This window comes from Engraulis encrasicolus, chromosome 19 (assembly GCF_034702125.1).
Source record: "Engraulis encrasicolus isolate BLACKSEA-1 chromosome 19, IST_EnEncr_1.0, whole genome shotgun sequence".
Classification (NCBI taxonomy): Eukaryota; Metazoa; Chordata; class Actinopteri; order Clupeiformes; family Engraulidae; genus Engraulis; species Engraulis encrasicolus.
In genome coordinates, this window is record NC_085875.1 from 40785518 (window position 1) to 40806446 (window position 20929).

At 44.6% G+C, this 20929-nt stretch overlaps 2 protein-coding genes across 4 annotated transcripts in view; both read left to right on the forward strand.

The window, feature by feature from the left end:
- The first annotated feature begins 2093 nt into the window (after positions 1-2093).
- On the forward strand, positions 2094-7464 carry lgals3b (lectin, galactoside binding soluble 3b). The gene is made up of 7 exons (XM_063184414.1): positions 2094-2141; positions 2448-2496; positions 3704-3714; positions 4123-4425; positions 4909-5000; positions 6409-6577; positions 6975-7464. Exons 3-7 carry the CDS (start codon positions 3709-3711, stop codon positions 7131-7133), a joined length of 729 nt encoding a protein of 242 aa, XP_063040484.1. The 5' UTR covers positions 2094-2141; positions 2448-2496; positions 3704-3708; the 3' UTR covers positions 7134-7464.
- Positions 7465-8873: 1409 nt separating this feature from the next.
- The window catches only part of fbxo34 (F-box protein 34), a 33851-nt gene continuing 21795 nt past the window's right edge, over positions 8874-20929 (forward strand). For 2 of the 3 annotated variants that reach the window (XM_063184415.1, XM_063184417.1), the window contains exon 1: positions 8874-9087. The gene's annotated coding sequence lies outside the window, so the exon portion shown is untranslated. Of the gene's footprint in view, positions 9585-20929 lie in introns of all 3 variants that reach the window. The other variant, XM_063184418.1, reaches the window with a different exon arrangement.

The following is a 20929-nucleotide window of genomic DNA, read 5'->3' on the forward strand; positions in this document are numbered from 1 at the left end:
AACGCCTACCATTCACCACAGTGTCATATTTCACTGTAATCATCTCCACCTCTCCTCTATGTCAGGAGCGTGACGTGGGTTTTCAGGGATTAAGAAAGAAATTCCAAGATGGCATTTCCCCGTAGCTTTCTCTACCTCTATATTTGCCACCAAAACATGGCCGGCCGTCACCTGAGAAACAGGAGAGTGGTTGCTATGAGACAGGGGACATGGTTTCAAACTCCATTGGAGCTCTTTTTCAAAGCATGGTAAAAGCCATTTAAATGTAGCTTACCTAGTTTGCATATATAAATCTTTTCTGACATGTGATTTTAAGGGATAGCACTTTGGCAATTGAAACTGACTGGATTGATGTTATTTGTTTTGTTTTTTTCCTAATCCCTTCGAACAGTACAGTAGTAACAAAGTGATTATTACTAATATAAACAAAGAAGCACATGCATAATTTGAAAAGATATAAAATAAAATGCATAACATTTTGGAAAAGAGTTCTTTGCATGTAGTAAAATCACCAGACCATACCTTGCCTTGTCTGGTATCCATGGCAACTAGGCGACTGTCATGCTGTAGGGCTGTGTACACAAGGGATCCACGGCACTCGCTACACCCGGCTGCATTCTTCTGTCACCCACACCTCAGCACACCGTAGTCACCTGGCCTGTTATTGAAACAATCACATCAAAGTATTTACCCAACCCGACAACCATTTAAACAGTTTCATGTTTTTTAATGCAAAAGACAAGACATAAAGGTGTATGCTGACTTGAAGGTTTTCAGCTTTAACCCATGAAGACAAGGCATTATAAATTTGCTGTTATCAGAATGGAAATGACCAAGTCGTAGTGGTTTACTAAAGGCCTTGTGCTATGTCATAGCATTGTAGCACTGTGGTGGTTAACTTTTCAATTACTACAGGTATTACAGTGTGCCACTGGAGGTACGGCGTGCATTAAGGGGCTACTCTAGCATTTCACTTCAAGTCTGCACTAACATCCTACAAAAGGCAGATTTTAATAGGCACACAGGTGGCTGGAAGCTCAAGCAGTCTTCAGTCTGTTCATTTAAGTTTGTTGGGTGCTCTTGGATATCGGGGATCAGTTCATGTAGAGAGAAGAGTTCATCCAGGCACTCCAAAATAAGGTGTCCAAACGGGAAGTTACATTAAAAAGCCTTTAATGGTACTGGGCTGGGGTTACATTAAAAAGCAGACATGTTTCGACCTCTCCAGTTCTTCATCAGGGCTAGGTTCACCATTGAAAAGAAAGGCCTCCCTTAAATAGTGATATCACCACATGTGACCCATTACGCACTACACACATTTGCGCACACCATAGACAGCAAAGATTAAAAAATAGCCTGGGGTAATAAGTGATGCCACAGAAAAGAATGGCAGATTTTGGAAAGGCAGATTTTAGTGCTTGGCGTCACACTCAACAACACCTGGACTGGTATTCTGGCATACAGGGCATTTCCCAGTGGGCCAACAGTTGTCAGGGGTCGATGTTTGTGTCTTCTTAGAGCGGCCTTCTTTGGTCCCTGCCCAAACCAGCACTCTGTGCCTCCTTCTTTCCACAGTTCAGTGGGCTAGATGTGGACACCTGGCCTTTAGAAAGTGAAAGTCTGTTGCATTCACTATCTAGGAGGCAGCAATAAACCATTTTATATTAGGCCTATGTAGGTTCGGTAGGGCCTAGTTGTTGAAAAATCACCTGATTTACGGTAGTTAAAAAAAGATAGAACCAATGTTCCATTATTGTAACTGGGGACTTCTAATTGCTGTCTTCTAAAGTGTGCTTTAACATTTTGTACATATTCAGGCTGAACAGTCAACAGTTGTTGTGCATGGCTGAACGTCAACCAAACCCCACCCCAGTTTGTTTAATGCAGCTTGTTCATTTATAATCTCATCATTATCACGTAATGGAGGCATCCAGGTGCAATTCAAAGGACGGTGCTGTTTAGGACATCTTAAAATATAGTCTGACTAACGTACGCACCTGAAGACTCTTAATTAACCAAAGAGGGATTGTGATGTTAGACCGTAACTATTCCAACACCTTTCTTAATAGAGGGATCAGAAACTGAAAGAACCTTCCGAGAAGTTTGGACATGGAAGAATCCAGAGAAGCCATGGTAACAATGTATGCCTATTGCGACATCACATGATAGACTTGAGCCAACATGTTTTGTGTATTTTGATACAAGTGGGTGTGCCTAGTGCTGGTGTGCTGTAGGTGTGGCACTCCAGCAGGCAAGCAGGGTGTGTGTGTGTCTGTGTGAGTGTGTGTGAGTGTGTGTGTGTGCGTGTGTGTGTCTGAGCGCAAAGGTGTACCATTGTACGCAACATCGAAGGGGGAGGTGACAAAGGTGGTGTGGCAGGGAGAGGTGGACAAGTGTATAAGAGAACCCCACCCTGAAATTCCTCCCTGTCTGTCTGTGTCTTCCAGCTAAGGAGAACACAACTTGCCGACCTCCAAATCCACGCACTCAGCACAGGTAAGAGCACTGCTGTTCTGCATGCCAGTCTATAGTAGGCTTGCTTAAAGGCCATCTAAGACAACACTGTGTGTGAAAAAGACTTTAGTTGATGAGTGGCTGGCTCTCCAGTATCTGCCTCACAGGGACATTCAAATGGGATTCAGACAGATCCAGGAAGTGTAGCCATTTTAAACGTAGCAAGTGATCTATGGAGCGAGGAGAGATTTAAACTCTTAAGACCAAGGCCCTGATATAAATTCGCTGTTACCAGAACGTCAATGACCAAGTCATCATGTATTAAGACACTCTGTATAATGTCGCAGAAGTAAATGTAAAGTAGATGTAAAGTTGTTTCAGTACTACACGGTTCCACTGGACATTATGGGACTACCAGACAGAACTGTGGTATACAGTATAGAACACTTTAAAGCCTGCTGAAAACCACTGGATAGTTGTGATATAAATATCTGCATTTAAAATTGCCCATACACGAAATGGCTTGCCAGGCTTAGGTCTTCTTGATGCCCTGAAGAAGGCTCAAGTAGCTATGCATGGGCAATTAAAAAAAAACATTCCAATCTATTGATGTACCTTGATCAGGAAAGCTTTTTTCCTATTTACTTTTAAAAAAAACTTAATTTAAAAACCTTGGATCGAAGAGTACCAGGTGAAGATTTACTGTTTGTTGCATTTTTCCAAGGGACTGAGGATGTTGTTCATTATAAACCCTTGCTAATGCTTCCTACTGGTGAAGAATTGCATTGTGTTTGTGAAGTGTTGCCCAACAGGTTTAATAGAAATACTTTTGCTTTTCTGAATGCAAGCTCCATATTTCATCATTTGTTTAAACAGTCTAATCCCTAATAATAAAGATTGGGTTCACCCATCGTGAACTCATGCACACAGTAGATCCGTTTGGACTCGGTGAACCTGACAGAGGTCTCAGAACTGGTTCCTCTCACGCTCATGATGTGTTTGGGTGGAGTGGAAATATTTGGTTCTGACTCATGTCCATGGGAATCCCACAGAAGCCGCACAACTCCCAGTGTTAGGTGTCAGATGCACTGAGAAGAATAATGCTTCATGCAGCGCGTGACCACACCTTTGTCCAAAACATCATAACAATGTGTTCCTCTCTCTCTCTCTCTCTCTCTCTCTCTCTCTCTCTCTCTCTCTCTCTCTCTCTCTCTCTCCCTCTCCCTCTTTTTGTTTCTCTGATTTGCAGGTGATATGGATGTAAGTATATCCCTTTTCAAAGTCACAATAGGCCTGCATGTCATGGTGGTGTGGTGTCATGGTTGTGTGGTCATAATATTGTTGTGTATTAAGTACAGCAGTGTCAAAAATCTGGTTCAGAAAGCAAAAACCCTGCCACAGTTTCCCTCCAACATAGGTGACTGCACTGTACTCGTAACTCTACCTGTCTTGATTACCCACTGGGATCAGCTGATTCAATGCTGGTTGGATCAAATTTGTGGCAGGGACTTTACATTCCGAACATGGGATTGACACCTCTGATTCAGCATACATTTTCATAACATAAATATGCAGAAAGTGTTAATTCATCTTCTCTCTCACTATTTTGAAACACTGCACGTACAGTACTGTATGCTGCTTCCTTTAACCTTTTCGTCTCTCTAAAAGCTTTCAGATGCACTAGGTGGCAACCCGACGCAGGCCGGAGCGCCAGTCTGGCCTGGACAACCCAACCAACCCAACCAGCCAGCGTGGCCTGGCCAACCCGCCAGCAACCCCACCTGGCCTGGGCAACCTAGCCAGCCTGCATGGCCCGGGCAGCCGAGCCAGCCTGCATGGCCCGGGCAGCCAAGCCAGCCTTCCTGGCCGGGACAACCAGGACAACCCAGCCAGCCCAGTCAACCCAGCCAACCTGGATGGCCAAGCCCCGCTCCCCCCACCGCTCCCCAGGTCGCCCCTCAGAGGAGCCTGGTAAGGAGACACCATCACGGGATGTGACAGAGACAGAGTCACCTCATAGGAAAACGATACGTATATAAAAACTTAAATGGATATACTAATCTAGAATTGTATAGTCCATATATGAATCATTTTGTAAGCATATGCTGTATATCTTTTCCCTATGAGCAGTACCAACATTAGAAAGCAGAAGTCCTCCCACTTGGAGATTTGTGCAGTTTGCCTATTATGATCAGCTGTGATCAGCTAGGATCAGCTGACTGGACCAAATTTGTGGTGAACCACTTAATTGCAGGATGTCTTTTGGTTAGTTTTGTCACTGAAGAAATACCTCGCCTAGTATAGTCTACCTACGCCAATGTAGTTTGGGCCATTCACTAAAACCAGTTGAAAACAATTGTATGAATTGTTTTCAGCCATTTTGTTTTTCCTATATCTCTGCTACTCCAGTATAAGCCTTATATAATGTACTAAATATATGTTTGTTTTGTCTAGACTGTGCCATATGACCATAATTTGGGCCCTCGGGGTATCTATGACAGAATGCTCATCACCATCATGGGACAGATCAAGCCCAATGCAAAAGCGTGAGTACATTTATATTTAGATTTTATATGAAAATGTAGATTTCTACATTTGTGTTTCATATGGCTTTCCCCCAATGTACTGCATCTAGATAAATACCTATTTTGGTCTACTTTACATAATACATTCGTGCAGTGTGCTGTCATCTCCTACTTCAAAACAAAACACTGAATGAGTATGAATGTGTAATATTTTCAAATGTTTTTCATGATAAAGCAAGGTTTGACAGAACATAATACCTTCATGTAAAAATTCATAATCACTTTGTTGGAATACTTACATTATTGTAAGTACAGACAAATTATATTCTTTTTATTTTTTTTCTGTATAAGTGCACTTCTTTGCTTTGATCTCAATGTCTGATTGAAGATCGAGGGCAAAAGCAAACATCTCTGAAAGTGTTATTACTTTGCTTCACACATAATCTGGCAGATAACTCTGAAGCTCCTTATCATCAGACTGCAGGAGGAAGTAAATCAACTCTCTCTGACCTGTTTGTAATGAGATGATAGGGATTATCTTGGAAGAGCAGAGAAAACCCTTGGCTATATCTCTCACCGATCAAAGCAGATAACTGCTGAACATTATTGTGTATAACTACTACACACTTGCACCATTATGGTTACAAAGCAAAACCAATACACAGGCCTATCTCAGTAGTAAGTCATCTTACGAGGCCCTGCCATGGCCTAATGGTAGGGCACTCGTCTACTACGCGGCTTACCCGGGTTCGATTCCTGGCCCGGGTCCTTTGCAGGCCCTTCCCTGTCTCTCTCTCCCCACTCACTTCCTGTTGCCACCTTCACTGTCCTATCATAAATAAAGTTTTTTAAAAAGCCATCTTACAAATTGTCTTTATCTATTTTACTCCTACTTCTATGTTTACTGTTCTTTCTTTCTATTGTTTACTCTTCAGTTGGCCTCTGCACCACTTTGGTCAGTGTCAAAAAATCCTTTAGGCCTATAAATGAAATCCGCTATTCGTGGTGTGATTATCCATAAGGGCCAGTGGCAGCGTGCCCAGGGGCACCAACCGCTTATGACCAGAGAGGGGCCACCCATAACACAAGCGCTACAAATCTATGTTGTAACCTTACTGTCACCAAAATTGTACTGACAATGTCTTAATAATGCAATGTCTTAATCGGTTACTTAAGGCTCCCGGTAATGTCAAAGCAATGTTGTTATGATGTAGTAAGGAGTGAATAGGTCCCTCAACGGTCTCATCTGCAGAAAGAGGCTACATGGGGGCACCTGGGTGCTGAAGTGCCTGGGGGCGCCATGGCTCAATACGATCCCACCACTACTTCATTTGAAATACTTTATGGGGTTTTCTTCATCCCCATTGCTTTCTAGTTGATATCTGCGCTAAATCAAAATCTTATGACTTGCTGTCATCTTTCCTGACAGGTTTACCATAGACCTGAGCAAAGGGCGGGATATCGCTCTCCACTTAAACCCGCGCTTCAACGAAGACGGGCACAAAGTGGTGGTGAGGAACACCCTGATTGGAGGCACATGGGGCTCCGAGGAGAGGAACTGTCCTGGTTTCCCTTTTGTTGCTGGGCAACCATTTGAGGTGAGTTTAGCAATGTGACCTACAAAACAGTCTGCCAAGTAACAGTTTGCATAGCAGCCTGCCTGACCCAGTCCAGGTATTCGGCTACTAAAACGTGTTGGCATTCATGACATACTATGCCATGGATATCTACCCAAATGTGTCTCAAATTCCATTAAAATATGATAAGAAAACATACAGCATGTTCTTGAAAATGTAAATCATGTCACATAAATATACTGTAGTTTAGATTATGCTGTAAACAAGCACAAGACCAACAGACAAATATTTTCACCAATGCCCTTTTCCAAAGGGAAATTAATCAGACAATAGATACCTTTTCAAGATCATAGTTAACAATGGAAATTATGTTTCTTGACTGTAACATCCTCCCCTGCTCTGCTCTGCTCTGTTTTAGCTGAAGATCCTGTGCCACCATGATCAGTTCAAGGTGGCGGTGAACAAGGCCCATCTGTTTGAGTTCAAGCACCGGATCCGGGAGCTCAACATGATCACTGGAATGGGCATCTATGGAGACGTCACCCTCACGGCTGTTAACATTGACACTCTACACTGAACTCTAGAGATATGATGGGAGTGCACCAGGCTTCAGTACCAAGGGATATTGTGAATTAGTTATTTTATCTGAGATAAGTCTTAAGGGTCAAACAGGGGGAAATTTAGATTAATTCAGATTAATTTACTTACATTCCTTCAGATTCACTCAGGTGTAAGATGTAGTATACCATGTGCTCTGAAAGGCTTATTTTTACATAAATACAATCATCAATAGCTTATTGTTGTATCCATTCCATATCATATTCATATTCATATTCATAGTTTATATTTTCACTGATGTCAAACATGTCAATATGTGTTTGTATTGTATAAATAAATGGCAAACCACCTACCAGACAGAGGACTTTTTTGTGACAGCATCAGAACATACCTCTTCTCACCTCTAGATGGTAGTGTTCTCCCATCAGCAACAGGTTTGGTGACAGCTTCCAAAACTGTCTTCACAGTTAGGCCTATTGGAAATAAAACAAATAGAACAATATTCTTTTGAATCTGTGAACACTGACTTTCCGCATGTGTTTTGAATGATGGGGGATTGGATAGTTATGGAACCACATAACTGCACTTTTCTCTGAGAAATGTTTTTTTAAATTTCAAGTTAAATATACACATTTTCACTATGAATAACTATTATTTTAATTTTGAGGCAGGAATTTAAAATGTTAGTTGTAAACATAGGAATGCATGTATTCATTAATCTAAGCAAAAGAATGTAACTATGAAGCATATGCATGCTGCCACTGAAGAGGGGCCCAAAAGCCTGCTGTTCCAACAGCCTGGCCAATCTGCCTGTTCCCTGCATGCCCCAAATGCATTGCCATAGGGGGAATTGTGTGACTTAATACGAAGGCCCTACTACAGTACAATGAGGACAATGGTCCTTTATACTTGAAGTCTAAGAAGAGTTCAACATTCCCCATCTGGGCACGGCTGGTCTTTGTTAGTAGGTTGTTCAAGGGTGGGCCTAATTTGCTTAGAATATGTCTCTTGTCTGTGATGGACTTGAGGTGGGACTACACAGGGAAACTGTGATATGACTCTGGTACCATTCATGTGCACAGCATCATATTTTTAACACTATGGTCATAAGCTATGACTCCATTCTCAAATCCATGTCATGTTGACACAAGCAATTTATGCTATTCAATTGCAGGGGGAGCACAGCAGCCATACAGTATAAAGCAACTCTGCACTAGTCAGTTAGGTTATGCATTATTAATGGCCTAACAGTTGGCACGCTGCTAAAGGTTTGATGGAAACTGATCCTGAACTTCAATTATTAACTAGACTAGACCTTTACTACTCTGTGGAAATCATTAAGTAGCCTATTCACCAATAGGTAAAATGAGTCCAATAAAGACTGATCACAGATATGAAGGAAAGACTTACGCTGATAATAAATGGATATAATATTGTTAATCCAAGGTCACATCCTCACAGATGGCTTCCCAATTTGGTTTTGACAGCAGGTGACTGATGGTGGGGTGACAAGCTGCACCTTCCTCAAAACTGCAATGGTGGCAACAGTTATTCGGTAGAGTTAAACCCAGGCCTATAGGTTTTGTACCTTCACATACTTCAATCTGTGACACGGTGAGAGACATGTAGGCTATTGGGCTTTTTGGGCTATTTTACTGTGAAGCACTATCGACCTAGCTCTATGCAGATAACATTTTGTGGATTTTTGCCAATGAACGTGCCTTTGCATACGTCACGACGCTGCGCTCTATATGAAGCCCATGCTAGCTACGTAGAGAGCTGTTTGCAACCCAAGGAGCAGGTCATCGATGCACTAGGAGGCAGAGCAAAGACTCTGGCATATCCTGAAATACAAGGACCATATTTTCTTTGTCATGGTCAGGATAAAAGAAGAAGGTCTGCACAGTCGTTTGAGCGTGTCGGGTGAAGAAGATTTTGGACACTGAATTGATTCTGAGCTACTTCTTCCTCAGGTCAGCTTGACTAGGAACATCATTGCTTTGAGTTAGCTTTGGCTATCATTTCTTCATCACTCAACCTCCGTGAACAATCAACCCAGTCACGTTGTAATGCTCGATGTATGGTGTCAAATATTAAGGGGTTATTGTATTTGTGGTATGGAATGCAAGCAATATTTCTGGCGTTAGATGTCTGACATCAAGGGCGGACTGCAGGCTTTAGGCTCGAGTGAGTTGTTTGCAAGTGAGCTAAGCAACTAGAACTAGCCTCAGGACCACAGGAAAAACTCAGCCAAGTTGGAACTGTAAAAGCTAACTGCTATAACTAGCCTTTAAGATAGTTAGCAAGATGGTCAACAGTCCAAATTGCAGGGCGCGGTAACGTTGACTGGTAAAACATGTGGACAGTGAAATCACCCGTATAAAACGTTGTGTAAAATGTGCAGATTCAACGTGACAAATGCCTTGCGTTCCCCCTCAACATCGTATGTCTACTCGCACAGCCCATCGAGGTAGGGTGGCTAACGTCTACTTTTTGGTGTTATTATCGTAGTCATAAGCTTTCACTAAGCTCTGTTGTGTTTATCGAGGTGTTTGATGTTGGTAGATGGCATTATTGCCACTGTTTGAAGCATGTCTGCTTTGATGCTTGTCTTGTGTCATATGTTTTGAATATTCGAGAGCTAAATGCAGCAGTATCACCCCAGTATAGAAGGAGTAGAGTCTGGTGACAAGACCCAAATGTGTCTTGACGTCGAGCAGCCTTGCATGTACTGCCTTAATTGAATAACGTTAACTTCTATTCTGTCATGTTTGCCTCTTGGATGACATTTTATAATTAGAAATATTGGGAACTTCACCTATTTGGCGTTGGATATTGTCCATAGCCATTCATGAATGTAGAATAGGATGGCTACTAGGACTGTCTTTGGGATCACTCTGCGTGTGTACTTTTGAGGACAATTTAACAGGGAATAATTGAACCAAAACGGAGGACAATTTAATCAAATATCATATTGGTATCATTGGGATGTTGTTCAGTATGCAGAAGTCTGTTGAATCAGGTCAGAGCACAGAACACGGCATGCGCTGGTCTGTGTCCCGTGGGAGTTTAGACCGCAGTGTTCTTCCTTCGTGCACTTCCTCGTTCGAACTCAGGCCAGCCATCATGCGCCACCCAGTCGGGCTCGCACGTAACCAAAATTAGTTTATGGCACTTCAAAGTCACGCTTTCACACAGACACCCTTGTTTACCGTCCACTGGGCCCTGAACTTTGTATGCGTTTACCTTCGCTGTCTGGCGTAGAGACCGACATTACCTTGGAAACCAGTGGCTCAATGACTGGGTGCTTAAAAAGGTGACATGTTTTGTAAATCAAAACAACTGCCTGTTATGGGCTGCCAGACTCTATTGTGTAGACAGGCTCTCCTCTCAGGTCGCACTTTAGGAGGTATTGGGCCAAACTTTGAACTTTAAGCATGGTTTGTGATTAACTAAGTCAATTGACTCAATAAGCTCAACTTTGCAGTCTTCCACTCTATGGTTCCAGGATTTGGATGGGCAAATTTAGACAGATAGACTAATGTTTTTTTCAGTACTTTTTATAATGTCCCTTTCTACCACAGAGCGTTGTAAAGATTGACATTTAGCTCATAAAAGAAAGATTTAATGACCTGCTTGAAGTAGCTTCATTTAAAAGTTAAATTCTCGCCCCTTTTTCACGTAAAGCTGCCCATTGCAGATGCTTTGAGCTCATGCATTCAACATTGTGCATAATTCATAAATGATTCGTAAGTTAAAGCCTATGTTGCAACTCCTAATCAGTTCTTCTCTCGGCTTTGGTTGCCAAACTGTGTTTTCAATCAGTGTTTGCTCATCCCCTGCAAATGTTACAGCGTGGCGAGTAATTGACATTTCTGGTAATCTGTAAATACTTGGCAGACCCTTTTTTGGCAAATCAAACCTTTTGTTTGTTTGGAGCTGTTGAGGTTTCAAATCCATCTCCACCCCTCACGACCAACCTGTGCGTGTGTGAGTGTGCGTGCATATTTGGTTTTGTTTGTTTTCAGTGTCTTGTTTTTCAGGAATGATCCCTCCCTCCTCTGTTTTTTGAGGTCTTTAAATATACACGACGGCCTTGCATTTCCGCACAGCACAGCCGGTAACAAAAATTGCGACCCCCGTGAGGTTCGTCTTATTTTTTTGCTGTTGTCAGGCCTGCCTGCCTGCCCTGAGCCGCCACCTGTTTCTGGCGCTGCAAAAGAGGTTGTTCCCATTTGACAGCTGGGTTTACTGTCCCCCGGCCCCACCGCCAAGCCATGGGAAACCTGTTTGGCCACTCTGCAAATGAGGCCCTTTCCCAGCATCCAGGGGTGTATTTGTCGAAACCATAGATTGCAATGCAATTACCCATTGGCAACTACCCAAGTAGCTAACTGGCTATCAGCTACGCTTTCGAGAAACGCATCCCAGAATACCGTAGTTTGGACCTCAAGGGAAGGATGTTGGCCCTCTTGGAACTACCTATGGGTGCATCCCAATATGTGACCTTGCCTCCTCCACTTGCCTCCTCCACTTGCTTCTCGTCATGATGACATCACTGACAACAGCATTATATTTCAATATCTTGCAAAAGCTCAATTGTAAAGTCTTTTTCTCATTTGCAATTGGGATGGTGAATGAAAAACAGTCCCTCAAAAGTTGTTGTGGCGAGGCTGACAGCTGGGAAACTTTATCGTTTTCTCCACGGAGGAGGGGCCAGGAGGCGGGACGAGGAGACAAGCACAAGTGGAGGAGGCAAGGACACATATTGGGATGCACCCAATGTCTCTACTGGTGACTGCCTACTACACCACCACACACCACTCCACACGCCGGTCGGCAGGGGTGCACAAACAGTTCAGTTTTCCCAGGGCCCAGGGAAATGAGGGGCCCAGAATTGGGCCCATTACTACTTACTAGGTAATGCGAGGCTTTTTTAAAGAATTATTTTGTCTAGGGCCCAGCAAAAGCTCTAAGCGGCCCTGCCACCCCATATACCACACATTCACTTACCGACCCCCTTTGTGGGCGAACTGGCTGTTTTGTTTCCTTTGTGAGAGGCGCTTGCTTGCCTGTCACGGCGGTCGGGGTGGAAGTGAAGTCTGGAGAGAGGCGCGACATGTTACGACAAGCTCCCTCATCCCACCCTCACTTTCCAACCCCCTCATCCCTCCAGATAAGATTCTTTCGAAGCAGCGTACTTCCTACTTGTACAGACCGCTGCTGACTGTCTGCCTTAAACTCTGAACCAAAGGAGTCTTTTGATGTGAAAGTTGCTTTGAGGCTGACTAGACTTGACTTCTTGTTTTTTTTTATTCCTGCATGCCCATGCATACTCTCTTTTGGACACTCACTCACACTCACACTCACACAGACACGCACAGCAGCAGCAGCAGCAGCAGCAGCACGCAGCCACATGCTCTTTGTCCCAGGGTGTGTTCAGCAGAGCCTCTGTGCATTCCAGGCTGAGCAACGGGATAAACCGAAAGGGAGAGACTAGCTAGGCCTAGCACGAGTTCCCTCTTGCACGGATACATTTTAGATTTTTGAAAGCTCCCAAATGGGTCCCATTAGAAAGCCACACGGCTCCCCCGCGCGATAAGATAAGAGAACAATACTCGACTGTGCGTCTCCAGGACATGCTCAGTCTGGCAAAGGCGCATGTTATTGTCTGACTTATAAGGCCACTCATTTTGTGTGTATGTGCGTGTGCGTGTGTGCGTGTGCGCGTGTGCGAATGAAGGGGGTTCTTGAAGGAATTTGGCCCGGAAAAAATGATTCGCTTTTTTGCCTGTTTGCGCAAGGTGTGCTCACGTATCCAATTTCACCTCTGAGAACAAAAGGTTACCCAGTCTTGATGCAGCCCAACAGGTTTGACATTATTCCACAAACACACACACACACACACACACAAACCCACCCACCAATCCACTGCATCCTCTCCCCTTATCAAAAAACGCACACTTGCATACGTTTGCCCGCACCAAATATTACTGTTTGTTGCGGTGCATCATATGTGGTGAAGCTACTGCATGCAGAATCCGTCAGGATGAAAAGACCTTTCTACAGTGTTGTAGCCTGGGTTTTGTGTGGTTGTGGTTGTGGGCGGGTTGGTGTGTGTGGGAGGGGGTGCGAGATCTTGCTGACCTGCCTGCCCTTGCTATTCTCGGTTTGGTGTTGGGCGACTCTGCAGTGTTCTGCACTTGGCAGAAGTGCGCACGCACGCACGCACGCACGCAGCTTGAGCACCACTCATATTCTCTTCTACACACACACACACACACACACACACACACACACACACACACACACACACACACACACACACACACACACACACACACACACACACAGCTTGAACAGACACTCATTGTCTGTTCACGTACTCACACACTCACTCACACACATGCGCGCACACACACACACACCTCTTCTGTTCACGTACACACACACACACACACACACACACACACACACACACACACACACCAGCGGTGTAGTCTACTTTTTTGAAGTGGCTATACTGTATATTTGAGCATTTTTTTTAACACATTGAGTACTGACGACGTAATAATGCGTTTTTCACGCCCATGCGTTGTATACCAAAACGTAAAAATACGTTTTTGCATTTAAATATCATATTTTGAATCTACACCCTTCAATGGACAATATATGTGATTTTGGTAGCTCTGTGATGGACATAAATGACAACATTTGCAGTCCAAAGTTGTTTGATTGTTATGATGTTTGAGTGTTATGATTTGGATATTTTAATTTAACTTACCAAGATGTCTGGATGCCAACCCATGTCGCCTAGCATGTGTTGTCTCTGACTTCACGCAATAGGTAAACACCATTGTATATCGTGCCTGGAGTATCTTGAACTTTCTGGACTTGCTAGACCTTTACCAGATCCTTGGATCCAAATGGCACCCGATATGTGATTGGAGTAATGCGCTCCGATTTGGACGTTTGATCGCCAAAAAGATAAGTTTCTGTGTCTTCCTGTATGTGAGAAGCCAGAAGCTAGCATGGCTACATATCATGATTCCCTGATTGTCGCTCCCAACGCAGGACGCTCCCCTGTCGGCTCGCCCCCACTAGCCAGACTATCGATCCCACCGCCATATAACGGAGCTAGTTATCTTTTTGATGTTAGTTTTTTGTTTCTAACCCTAACCTAACCCTAAACCTAACCCTAACCTTAAATTGCTTGTATGTGGCAGTGTATGATAATACGTGAAATATAATCGGGTGGGACTACACGTCCGGGAGTGATGGAAACACCTGGGACTACACGTCCGGGAGCGATCTCAGTTGGGAGTGTCCATCTGCCACCGCATATGATTTGGATCGGATGGGCTAGGCTACATCTAAGCATCATATCATTTGGATTTGTTGTCAATGTTGGGCTATTTTTTCGGGAGTCATCGGGAGCTATTTTAGCAAATGTCTCACCCTCTGCATGTGTGCAAAGAGTTTGTGTTCAGTCCACGTGAAAAACGGGGATTTCAAAGGGCATCGATTGCTGGTGTCGTAGTGTGACAGAGCAAGAGGTGTGCTGCCGTATTCGTGAATCGTGCTATGTTGTTGTTTCCCTAGTAGCCTACGATCGGTAGCGTGTATTGTGTCTGACTTCACGCAATAGGTAAACACAGAGACCATTGTATATCGTGCCAGGAGTATCTTGAACTTTCTGGGCTTGCTACCTAGACCTTTACCAGATCCTTGGATCAAAATGGCACCCGAATTGTAATTGGAGTAATGCGCTCCGATTTGGAAGTTTGATCGCCAACCAGATAAGTTTATTTGATTATTCACCCCCATGTTGAACTGTCTTCCTGTATGTGAAAAGCCAGAAGCTAGCATAGATGGCTACATATGGATCGGATGGGCTACATCTAAGCATCATATCATTGGCATTTGTTGTCAATGTTGGGCTATTATTTCGGGAGTCATCGGGAACTATTTTAGCAAATGTCCGACCTTCTGCATGTGTGCAAAGAGCTTGTGTTCAGTCTGTGTGAAAAACGTGGATTTCGAAGGGCATTGATTGCCGGTGTCGTAGTGGTTTAGAGCAGGAGGTGTGTCTTGACGAGCAGGAAGATGTGTGTCAGAGCTAACCTTGCACCAAATTGTGATTAAAACCAACTCATCCCCTTTCAAACTCGTCACATTCTGAAGAAGCGCACCCTTCACAAAAACCTCAATATCTCCGATTGTAGCTGAATTCCATGGATACCCGCTTCGGTTTAGCGTGGGTTTTCTCGGCAATAAAAGCTCGTAGAGACACACAGTTTTCACCTACTAAGAGGGCAGCGTCTCCACTTTCGAACGAGTCATAACATATTTCAGTGGCCCTATCACATAATAAGCTGTGAGTCTACAAAAAAACGTCAAAAAAGGGCTTAGAACGCTGGTATTCTACGACATAATTCCGTGAGCACCGCCGGTATTCAATGTGTTAAGTGGGTATACTGTATATATTTGTGCTATTCAAAACAATGGATCAATCAATTCACACACACACACACACACACACACACACACACACACACGCACATGCACATGCGTACAGCTTGAGAAGCCACTGGCCTCCTCCATTACCGCCGCCACCACCGCCACTAGCCCCTTTCCTAGAAGCAATTACTGTGCAAGTGTGAACTTCTGGAGGTGTGGAATTCCAGTCTCCATCGGAAGGTGTTGGGGAATTGAGATGTGCGTGTACAGTACATCTCGCCTTGCTCTCGGATCAGCGACATGGAACGGCTTCAGTTGGGGTGGTGGTTGTTTGTGTGTGTCAGTTGATTTTTGAAATTGTGTTTTTCTGACTGCTGCTGAAAATTGCAAGGTCATGCAGGTCGGGTTGTGTTTTCTACAGTTGATGGCGTTTTGAAATGTATTTTTTCTCTTTCTGAGCACTGAAATGCAGAAAAGTGTAACAGATGGGCTTTCTGCTGGGAGCTGGTTACCTTGGTGACGGCTGCTGGCCATGCTCTGTCTTTCAGAGGAGCAGAGCTACATGGCTGCTCAGCATGATCTACCTACCTGGTATTTTTGCATGATGATGATAATGATGATGATGTGCCTTGGCACCTCCACACTGTTGTATAACACAGACCTGCAGTGATCTTCAGCACAGGGGCACAGGATGGATAGATGCTTGCAGAAGCACATGGCTGAATATTTTTTGCTGCTGGGTATGTTAAGACACAAGCTGAAGAATGTGTTTAGCGGCATGCATCCTTTTTTCTGGAGGAATGTGCCTGAGTATTTCCTGAGAAGAACAGGGAAGAACAGGCGAATATGCACTGTGTAGAATAGAAAAACATGTTTCTGTCTTGCATTTGGTGTGTTGAGGCCTGCTCTTGCACAGGTGCCGTCAATGAAGACCGCATTTGGCTAGAACTACATGGATAAGGAAAGGAGAGAAATCGCAAGGTTGATCATCATGATTGGCCTCAATGAACGACCAATGACCAATCATGATCCATTAATTGCCGAACTCCGCTTGTAAATTACAAGGTTGTAAAACTGAAGAATGTGGCCTTGGAAAGACTTACCTAAGAGGAATTCTGCCTCAGCAGACCTAGAAGGACGTCCTAAATCATCTCTCTTTTTAGAATTGAGTTTTTGTGTTTGGTTAGTTGAGACCCTGCTCTAAGTGCCACCATCAAAGGGCGGTCATGGGTAAGAAGTTAGAGCGTCAGACTCGTACCCCAAAGGTTGCCGATGTGACTCTTGACCCGCCAGTGCCATGTGTCACAATGACCGTGGGAGTTTTCCAGGTGGGCTTTCACTTCAAACAAAGATATTAGACTTTCTGCTTCAGTAAATAACCTGAAGCAGTAAATGATTTCATACCAGAGATATCCATCTATGGATCGTTTTGTGTTGCCTGAGAAGAATCCTCTCAACACTACAGAAAGACATAATTGTGTGTGTTGTAGAGTGTGGAGGTCTTGTGTTTTGGTTAGTTGAGACCTACTCTTGCACAGGTGCCGTTCGTTTTGTGTGACATAACATGCGTCGCGCCACCAGGCCTGAGCAAGCGTGCGTGCGAGCGAGCATGTGTTAGAACGAGAGCGAGGGGAGAGAGGGCCTCCTACAGGGGACTCCCAAACATGTGCTTTAAATTTGGGCCTTCTGCGCTTATGTCAGATTGCACATGGCGGGCCATACGTAACCCGATCTGGACAAGCTTTATGGGGCCCTTTTTTTCATCTTTTCTTCTTTTTTCGTTTCTTCTTCAGCAACAAAGCCCGTCTCAAGATAACCTAAATGAGTGACATCATTTGAATGTTCCCGTCAGTCGAACAAACGACTAGCGGACGGTGGTCACAGTTAAGCCGTATTTGTTCTGTTGGGCGGTGCAGAGGGAGATCTGAGATTTTTATGGGTGTCAGGGTACTGTTACGCAATCTTCGAACGGTTATAAAGTCTTTTTTTCCTTTTCTTCTGGCTCCATTTAAACTCTGTTAGCAAACAAGCACAATGAGCCATGTAACAGAACCAGGGGTGTAGGAGGAGGTGGGGGGTGGGTAGTGATCCAGAGATTGAGTGCAGCTGGCATGGATGCCGTTACGGCACACTTGTAAGTTAACCCAGAGAGAGCCGAGCTGGCGAGCAAGAGGAGGAGGATTGGTAGGGTAAGAAAAACAAACGTAATCATGAGTGGATCTCTGCTTGCCCCAAGTAGGCAGCTTATCCGCTGCCAACGTAGCGTAGTGCCGTGTAGTGCCATGTTGCATAAGAGTTTGCCTGCAACCCAACACCAGCACCGACACATGCCCCCAATCTCAGCTTTCTGATTACATTTCCTCCTCGCCAGCATTTACACGTACGGATGAGGAACTGCTTGGCTCACTTCCTCATGACTGCAGTGTGTGTATGTGTGTGTAGTATTAGTGTACTGTTGCTGGCTGCAGTGCAGTTGTCGTTTGTGTCATTTAATATTGGCTCCAGCGTTTCCCATGCGAGTGAGGCCCTGAGTCTTAAGACGGAGCCAGCCAGCCAGCCAGCCAGCCAGAGAGGGACAGAGGAAAACGGAACAGGACAGAACATCACCTCCCCTGAAATCAGCAAGCCCCATCTGGCATAGTGCAAATACTCTTGAGGTGTGTGTGTGTGTGTGTGTGTGTGTGTGTGTACTGCACCTAATGAGCACCTGTGGACTCCGTCGCCAGTGTTACAGTGTTTATGGGCAAGCTGTCCATGTTGCTCGTATTTGTGCTAAGCTCGTCATCAGTGTGTGTTCGTGTGTGTGTTTGTGTGAGGGTGTGTTGATGTCAGAGTGTGTGCGTGTGTGTTGGTGTCAGAGTGTGTGTGTGTGTGTGTGTTGGTGGTGTGAGTGTGTGTGTGTGTGTTGGTGTTGGTGTGTGTGTTGGTGTGAGTGTGTGTGTGTGTGTTGGAGAGTGTGTGTGTGTGTTGGTGTGTGTGTTGGTGTGAGAGTGTGTGTGTGTTGGTGTGAGAGTGTGTGTGTGTGTGTTGGTGTGAGAGTGTGTGTGTGTTGGTGTGAGAGTGTGTGTGTGTGTGTTTGTTGGTGTGTGAGTGTGTGTGTGTGTCGGTGTGAGAGTGTGTTCTGAAGGGCAAGCAAGTGGTATGTTTTCCCTTACCCGCAAATAAGCAGTAAAATGGGCTGGTGGACAAAAACTGGCCCATCTAGCCAGTCAGCCCAGCCAGCCCAGTGTCGGTAAAAGACGCATTTGTTTGGGATGATGACTTCAACTCCCCTGGCAACGCAGCGTTTGGTGTAGTAGTCATTGCGAGTGAGGCTGGTCTTTGATGTGTTTCTGTGATCTCCTCGGGTTCTCCTCTCACGGCAGACTAGAGAGGCATGAGGTAAGCCTGTGTCAGATTTGCTCCCTGAGAACAGTACATCATATTGAATGGAAGAAGGTTCAACTCAGTCTCGTTGAAGGTGAAGATTGTGCACATCCCAGGAAAAGATGCCGGACAAAGGCTGAGTGTAGTTTTCTGAGTGAGAAGTCTGCACACTTAAAATCCTTTTGTTGTCTTTTTATATTATTAAGCTTACATAGCTTGATTACGTTTCGACTTCAACAGTTTTAATCAGATTCGGCTGGGGCTCCCCATCTGTCTTTTCTGTCAAGAGGTTTACTCCATTTTTGCAAATCAATGGGTGTGGGTGTGTATCCCCGCACTCATGTCCAGTCTTTAAAGCTATTAGTGGGGCGGGGTGTGTCGGAACACTTCCAGGTTATTAGAAGTGGAGGTCCCTTGAGAGTTTGGTTATGCTGCCTGTGCATGCGTGCGTGCGTGTGCTTTGTATGATCTCTAGAGGGGGAAAACCTGTGGAGAAAGGAGGACAAGCGAGCTGGCGCACAAGACAGACAGGCAACTAGACTTGAACTAAACAAGGAAGCAGGCAACTCGACTTGACGCAAGTAAGCAAGCACACATGAGACTGCCATGACAGATACAGACAGGGAGGCTAGTTGGACAGGCTCAGGTCTTGAATCAGTCGGGTCTGGTGGTGTCAAGCCTCTTGAGAAGAAGAGTGAGTAATGTCTGTTGTGCGAGTCTTTTCCGCAGAGGACGTCTTGTCTGGGATGCGGTGTCTTCATGGCTCAGCGGTTTAGGGGAGTCTTCCAGAGTGCTGGTATTCCAGTTGCTCACACTGCAGCGTGCAAAGGGCAGTGCAGAGCTATTTTGGTGGTCCCTTTTCTTTCGGAACTTTCCGGAAGAAGCCTTGGGAAGCGCCTTGTGCAGTCTGTATTGTTTAGACTTCGACCGTGTTCAGTAGTGTTTGAACAAGTGTGTTTTTCTCTCCCTCTATGGCTTTGAGTTGTGTGACTTGAGGTTCTGATTGAGAGAACATTTGAGATTTCTCTGCCAAGCTCGTGAAGAGTTGGTCAAATACAGCAGTGTTTCATGCAGGTTTACAGTGATATTTGCGGAGGAGTTTTATTGCATTCTGCGGTTCCTTGGAGAAGGAAGGTAATGATCGGAAAGCATGAAATCATAATTCATTCGTCTTTTTTATTTCACTTCTCTGCTATCTACTGAGCAATAAATCCTCATCAATATGTTGCTTCTCCAAAACCACTCTGGACAATCAGAAGAGTTGGACTATACAGTGTACTGGAAGCTCATAAATGTCCTGTGAACGGGACATTCCCCTCTTGTTAAGAGAAGAGAATGTTAAGCAGGAGGGGAGGTTTGGTTGGAGTGGTTGTTGGGTGCGTGTTTGCGAAGGACATTGTGAAACTGACTGTGGCTTGACTGACCGCACCTCTGCCTCAAAACAAGCCCTCCACCTCCACCCAACCGCCCGCTGGCCAACTGACCGGCCTCCCAGCTCTCTAAAGTCATTGTTTGTGGAAAGCATGAGCAAGGTCCAGGTAAAAGGAAGTTACCAATGAGGTCTGAGACACACACAGACACACACTGGGGCTGGGAATCGATCCAAATTTCCTGGATCGATTCGAATCCAATCCAGAAGGTCACAATCCGATTCGATCCACGATCCGATTCAATTCGATTCGATGTCGATCTTCTGTATTGCTGGGTTGTGACTTTAACCCATTTATGTCTAGAATTCTAAGACCGGCTATATAAACCAAAATATCTCAGCATTTGATGCCCACACAATCATGACATACCTTGGTATGAAAGAAACAAGCAGGAAACTTGGTTTGAGAGAGAAAGGTGGGAAAAGACTGGCACCATTTACTTGAACAGGGCGTGTGTATTTGTGCATGTAGCCTACATGCATGTGAAAGAGAGCTACATGATGTGGTTGAGAAAATGGCGCCTATAATCATTGGCAAAATACAGATCCACAAAGTTGTG

Coding starts and splice junctions, on each gene's coding strand:
- lgals3b (XM_063184414.1), top strand. Junction 4,426..4,908: donor TCGCCCCTCAGAGGAGCCTG/GTAAGGAGACAC, acceptor TGTTTTGTCTAG/ACTGTGCCATATGACCATAA. Junction 5,001..6,408: donor ATCAAGCCCAATGCAAAAGC/GTGAGTACATTT, acceptor CTTTCCTGACAG/GTTTACCATAGACCTGAGCA.